General features: G+C 35.9%; 1 protein-coding gene across 3 annotated transcripts in view; it reads left to right on the forward strand.

Moving 5' to 3' along the window:
* Positions 1-7387, forward strand: part of Lnpep (leucyl and cystinyl aminopeptidase) — a 95207-nt gene that overhangs the window by 38453 nt on the left and 49367 nt on the right. For all 3 annotated transcript variants that reach the window (XR_003378362.1, XM_026787329.1, XM_005363329.3), the window contains exon 2: positions 3156-3996. Coding sequence is in view for 2 of the 3 variants with exons in the window: in XM_005363329.3 (XP_005363386.1) it covers positions 3156-3996 (841 nt within the window). In the remaining variant the exon portion in view is untranslated. The remainder of the gene's footprint in view (positions 1-3155; positions 3997-7387) is intronic.

Raw genomic sequence — 7387 nt, forward strand, 5'->3', positions numbered from 1 at the left:
TTCCTGCTCCTGCAGGCATGTTATACTGTACCTACTTGAGTGGACTCTTAACCCTTTAGATCCTAAGTCAAAAAACAAAACCTTTTCTTAAGTTGATTTTGTTCTTGATATTTATCACAACAGAAAAGTAACTAATACAACCCTCAAACAAATATCCATTGAATTCAACCATCACAGGCAATATGGAGCACTATATTAGAAAACTAAATTCTAAAAAACAGGATACTATAACCCTGTTCTCTCACGTGCCATTCACAGGAGGTGGGTAGGTAGCCACTTTCCAAATCCATACCTACAAATGAATAGAAATTTTATTCAAAGAATCTTTTTAAGGTAGCATAATTTTTACAAAATTCAGAGTGGAGAAGTAGAAAATGGTTGGCCATCTTACTTGAGTTTCTGTGTTCCCTAAGTCAGAAGTACACAAAAGTATGAATGACCGCTAACTCATTTATTTATTTATTTATTTTATTTTGTTGAAAAAAATTTCTGCCTCCTCCCTGCCTCCCATTTCCCTCGCCCTCCTCCACTCCTCTCTCCCCACTCCCCTCCCCCTCTCCCTACTCCATTCCCCCTCCCTCTTGAGTCTGAAGAGCAGTCTGTATTCCCTGCCCTGTGGGAAGTCCAAGGTCCTCCCCCCTCCATCCAGGTCCAGGAAGGTGAGCATCCAAACAGGCCAGGCTCCCACAAAGCCAGTTCATGCTGTAGGATCGAAACCTAGTGCCATTGTCCTTGGCTTCTCATTAGCCTTCATTGTCCACCATGTTTAGAGGGTCCAGTTTTATCCCATGCTTATTCAGTCCCAGTCCAGCTGGCCTTGATGAGCTCCCAATAGATCAGCTCCACTGTCTCAGTGGGTGGGTGCACCCCTCGCGATCCTGACTTCCTTGCTCATGTTCTCCCTCCTTCTGCTCCTCATTGGGACCTTGGGAGCTCAGTCCGGTGACAGCTAACTCTTAAAAAGAAAAAGTGAGGGGCTGGAGAGATGGCTCGGTGGTTAAGAGCATCGCCTGCTCTTCCAAAGGTCCTGAGTTCAATTCCCAGCAACCACATGGTGGCTCACAACCATCTGTAATAAGGTCTGGTGCCCTCTTCTGACCTGCAGACGTACACACAGACAGAATATTGTATACATAACAAATAAATAAGTATTTTTAAAAAAGAAAGAAAAAATTAATTTTCTTGATTAATGCTCTAATGAGTTTATTACACAATAACAGGTATATACCAATGTGAATGAAGGTAGAAAGAGGAAATGATGACATCCAGCCAGAAATAACTAAGGAACAAAAAATACTTATGGGGGAGAGAATGCAATATAATCATCTGACTTGTTCTCAGATATGTAAAACAGTCTGCTATGGCCTGAGCACACCCAGGACCAGTGTGATTGGTGTTCTTACCTTCAGATCAATGCTTCTGAAGTTGCATTCATGAAATTCACTGGGTAATTTCCTGAAAGTCATACCTAGGAGGGAAGGAGACTGCCTATGTAAGAAGCTGCAATGTAATTAATGTGGGTACTGTGGTCTTTATTCTGCACTTTGAGTAGCACAATTTTAAGCTTTACCCTAATATTAGCAGTTCTTTTATTTTGTAAGTTATGAGTTACTACTGTTCACTTTTTATTGAGAACTATATTTTTCTGGGTATTAAGTAGTTAATGTCAGTTTTGTTTTGATGATGATGAATAATATTTTTAATAATTTCATTGCCAGGTAACAAATTGTTAAAAGTGCCTCCCTTACATTAAGTTAATATGGGTCAGAAGATACAGTACATTAAAGTGAGATTAAAATTTGAAATAATTGTTTTTAAGAATCTGGGCTCAAATATCAATTATATAAGTAAATATCTATGTGGCTTTAATATTAAATCAGTCCTTTTTTGTTTGTTTTTTCATGTCTTAATTTTTGCCGCTTATAGAACTGTTGTGAAGAATAGAAATGTTAGTTGTAAAGTGCCTTGTGAGAACAAGTTAAACATGATTTCAATTTGATGAACCTTGAAATCTCTTACAAGATATAATTTTTTAAATACAAAATATTGAATGTTCCATGTAGTATTTTTTTACCCCTTTGCTTCTTGAGACCTTTCTCCTAAGTGATTCTTGGCAAATGGATCAAATGGTCCCACCACTTCCCTGACTCGGGATATGCTGGCACTCGTGGTGCTTGTTCTGTGTTGAAGGGTGGGAAGAGTTGTACTTGTGAAAGCAACAAAAGGTGAAAAAGCAGGTTTTGAACTGGAGATTGATCTGTTTTCCAAGCTTTTTGTCCATGTTACTGTTTCTCACTCACCAAAATTTCCTAAGTAATTTTCTTCTATCAGTTTACTGTGGTGCAGAAACATCCTGAGGAAAACAATAACCCATGTTCTTGAGGAGCCATCTTTTAAGCCTAGAAGTAGACGGACCCATTTCTAATTTGTCCAAGGGAGAGTGGAACTCAGGAAGGAGACCCACACAGGCCTTATAACGTAGATTGCAGTATTCGGCCAAGAATTCCAGACCCTAGAAGAAAGGCATTGACTACAGTTCTTTGGGCTCTACTCAGTCCTAACTGTTTAAAAACAGACACAGGCAGAGATGGCCAGAGTAACATCCTCTAATGTCAAGCCTAGAACCCAGGGTATTAGGTAGGACAGTATTAAAGACTGTACTATAAAATCACAGCTGTTTTAAAAAATTACTATACTTTCCTTATTAAAAGAATAAAACTCAAGTAAAATATCACACACCAAAATTAGCCAGGCCTCAAATCTGTATAGATCTCAGTAAGCTGCTATCTAGCTATAGTTGCCATTCTTTTTCACTATCAGATACATTTTTATGCACTAAGTGACCACTAACAATGAAAAAAATCTGTGACAGAAAAACAATTAGCTTTATTCCTTCTTTCTTTAATATTAACCATATGCTAGTTTTTTGTTTTGTTTTTATTTTTTTGACTCATGAATATAGTACACTTTTTATGCATGCTTGAGTTTTTAATGAACAACTCTAGACTGTAAAGCCTCTATTTAATTCTAATAGATTTAAGGTAGAAATAAGTCTTAGTGATTATAAAAAACTTACTAAATTTGGTGTTTCTAAGAAACATTGTATTATGAGCTCTCCCCCACTTCTGTCTTATTTTTATGTCTTAATTTTGTAGATCGACTTCAACTTCCAAGGAATATGATTGAAAACAGCATGTTTGAAGAAGAACCAGACGTTGTAGATTTAGCCAAAGAACCTTGTTTACATCCTCTGGAACCTGATGAAGTGGAATATGAGCCCCGGGGTTCAAGGCTCTTGGTGAGAGGTCTTGGTGAACATGAGATGGATGAGGACGAAGAGGATTATGAGTCATCTGCGAAGCTGCTGGGCATGTCCTTCATGAACAGAAGCTCAGGCCTTCGAAACAGTGCAACGGGCTACAGGCAGAGTCCAGACGGGACTTGTTCAGTACCCTCTGCCAGGACCTTAGTGCTCTGTGTTTTTGTCATTGTGGTTGCTGTCTCTGTAATCATGGTGATTTATCTACTGCCTAGATGTACCTTTACCAAAGAAGGCTGCCAGAAAAGAAACCAGTCAACAGGCCTAATTCAGCCAATTGCTACAAATGGGAAATTGTTTCCTTGGGCACAAATTAGGCTTCCCACTGCCATTATGCCTCAGCGCTATGAACTTAACCTACATCCAAACCTAACCTCAATGACATTCAGGGGTTCTGTGACAATTTCACTTCAGGCTCTTCAAGCCACATGGAATATCGTTCTCCATAGCACAGGACATAATATTTCAAGAGTGACATTTATGTCAGCAGTTTCAAGTCAAGAAAAACAAGTTGAAATCCTGGAATATCCATATCATGAACAAATCGCCATTGTTGCCCCTGAAGCCCTTCTAGCAGGTCACAATTATACCTTGAAGATAGAGTATTCAGCAAATATATCTAACTCTTATTATGGGTTTTATGGCATCACCTACACAGATAAAAGTAATGAGAAAAAGTATGTAAACCTCCTAAATGGTTTTTGTTCTGTGTCCTTCTGCATGTAACTTCTGCAGTGTAGATCCTTTTGCCCACACCATAAATGTTTTTACATGTTTTTAAATTTAGTAAGTTATGTGTAATATGTAAAAATATACTATTTTTTTAGGTAGAACTTGGAGTGAGATTTGTGGTGGAAGAGAGTAGGAGTGTGGTAGAAGGGGTGAGAGATTATATTCTCTATTCCTGAGCTTTTCATGTTTTATGAGATGAGTAGTGTCATCCTTCCCTGAAAATGCAGGCAGAAATTTTAGGAGGTACTTAATGAGTTGGAAAAAGAAGGTATGAAATGTGGCATACATACATTATTCTTAGTTTACTCTTAACTGGTTTACTTTTTAAAATGCCAGTTTGACTGTGGAATCTTTAAAAGTGTAGGAAAGAATCATAACTCAAAAAGAAAAATATATACAATATAGGAGTATTCCATAGCCTAGTTGAATTATACTTTGTTGTTTAATCTTCATATTCATACCATAGATGGGTTTTCTGAAAGATGTAGTATATATTACTATGGAATATTCACAAACAATGATAATGTCATCTCTCCTCTGTGCACAAGACTACTTATATGTCCTTTATGTTAGTAGCGCATTCTTACATGATGCACTCATAATACTTGGTAAACTAGTTTAAGAACTATTGACACTGGCCAGTTGACTAATATATATTAATATATTGTTGTTGTTTTGTTCAGTGTTTTAGAGTTTTTATTTTCAATTTATTGAAAAAAAGGATATTTTTTAAAAATATTTTATTGTTTTATTGAGCTATACATTTTCTATATTCCCCTCTTTTCCTCCCCTCCACTTCTACCCTCTACCATGACCCCCACATTGCTGATTTACTCAGGAGATCTTGTCTTTTTCACCTTCCTACGTAGATTCTTGTATGTCTCTCCTAGGGTCCTCTTTGTTGTCTAGTTTCTCTAGGGTTGTGGACTATAGGCTTTTTTTTTTTTTTTTATGTCTAAAAGCCACTTATGAGTGAATACATATTACATTTGTCTTTCTGGGTTGGGTTTACCTCACTCAATACAAATACGAAAAAATATTTTTTATATATATATTTATTTATTATGTATACAATCTTCTGTCTGTGTGTATGCCTGCTGTCTAGAAGAGGGCATCAGACCCCATTACAGACAGATGGTTGTGAGCTACCATGTGGTTGCTGGGAATTGAACTCAGAACCTTTGGAAGAGCAGGCAGTGCTCTTAACCTCTGAGCCATCTCTCCAGCCCCGAAAAAATATTTTTAAAAGAGTAATTTTACTAATTGAAAACAAAAAGAACGTGTTAGTTCTTTTTTTTCCCACACAAGAGATATGTTTAATTCGCTAATGGATGTTTCTTTCTTAGCTTTTGTCAAACAATAGAAAAAAAAATTTTTCTTTCTCAGTTATCCAAAAACACTCAAGTACTAAGTAGGGTTGTTGGGTTTTTTTTTTGTTTTTGTTTTTTGTTTTTTGTTTTTTTTTGGTACAAGTCTGCAACTCTCTTTTGGGTATTAAGAATTATTAAAAGCTTCTTCAATTTTCTTTTCATATCAAATTGTGCATCTGCTTTTCACATATATTTGAGGATTTTATACTGGTAGTTAGAATTTGAAACATGGTTATATTTTACTGACCTCTACTTAATTTTAATGTCAGATAAATGACATTTTTTATATATATAATTTTAAAATAAAGAGAATGCTGTCTGTATATTTCAGTTGTTGAATAATTATCTAAAATTGAGCACAAATTTGAGATTGTAATGGTAGCCTTGTAGTTTTTAGCTTTAGTTATTGGTTTGTAATCTCTGTCATCCCTAGGAAATACAGGATTTTGCTCCCTATTTGCAGTGTACATTTTGTATGTAGAATTATGCACATATATAGATTGATAGACATACAAACAGACAGACACACCAGGCAAATTATAAGACAGTGACTTAATAATTGCAAACAGAACTCTAAGACAAGCTCCAGAGCTATCTCATCTAATTAGATTATTTCTATGGAATCTTTGGGCCTATTGGTACATAATGGGAAGAATGAATGCTGTGTAGTGGAATCCAGTGATTTTTAGTATAAGCATGTGTAAATTCTTGACATGAGCTGAATTGAGTTATGGTGCATGTTAGAAAAATGTGGGACTTGAAACTAAGAAATAGAGAATTTAAAATGGTATTTTAAACTGGTTTGGAAAAAACAGAATCTAAGTTTATTTATCTGCTTGTTAGTAACAGTGAAGGCCCCACATGATTGTCTATCTTGATAGAGGATAAAAGTTTCATTCTTTCCTTCAGCATGTCTGAAAACTATTAATCCTACAAAATTTTGTGTGGGTGTGTGTCTTACAATTTTGCTGGAGACTTTTATACTACCCCCATTATAATTAGAATAATTATTAAAACTGAAAAGATAATTAGGGAGATGCATTTCTTGTTGCTTGGAAGGCAGATTTTCTCATCATTATACCACCAACATTCATGTTGCCTGGAAAATCATAATGTCTGATGCTTTGAATAGACATCGCTTGTGGTCAGGAAATTACCTACTTTCCACACTGTTATAAATGTAGCGTATGCCTGATTTTATCTCTGCACTTGTTTTCATTAGCAGAGGTGATCATGCTAGCTTTGGTGTACAGTTCTTTCACACTGCTTATTTCTCACAGTTTGAAGATCTGCATTATCTGGCCTTTGTTTTTTCTCATAGCCCATACTCTATCATGCTGAACTCTGAATTTCCTAAAATTAAGGATAACAGTAGCCAATACTTATTGGGAACTAAAACACTATAAACTGCTTAGAGCATTTTATGTTTCTTTAGTCTTCTGCCTTCCCTTGTCAAACTCACTAAGAAATACTAAAATATTCATAATAGCCCAGGACAAGGGTACATATAGTAATAGTCTGGCAGAGAGGGAACACAAACCCATGTTTCTTAACCACTGAATTGAACTGCTTCCCTGGTTCACACTTCTTTTCTTTGCATGTTATTTTTACCAGTGCTAAGGATTCTCTTACTCAACTCCCAGCTAATTCCTGTCTTCAAATTGGCTTGAGAAAATGCTGTAACAAGTTTTTCTGAAAGCAGACGTAGTCACAAGAAAGAATAGGCATCCTGTATTCAGAATAGAGAATACATTGTGTCTTCAGAAAGCAGCATTCTCAGAGAAGTTTGAGTGAGATAGTTATTACATTGCTTGAACAATAATTAAAAATTTTGTTGTTTGTTTTATTTTTGCTTGGTTTGGTTTTTCTTAGAATGTTAGGATATATAATTAATGTTAGGATATATATATATGTATATACATATATATGTAGAGAGAGAGAGAGAGAGAGAGAGAGAGAGAGAGAG

The sequence above is a fragment of the Microtus ochrogaster genome, linkage group LG9, assembly GCF_000317375.1.
Source record: "Microtus ochrogaster isolate Prairie Vole_2 linkage group LG9, MicOch1.0, whole genome shotgun sequence".
Taxonomy (NCBI): Eukaryota; Metazoa; Chordata; class Mammalia; order Rodentia; family Cricetidae; genus Microtus; species Microtus ochrogaster.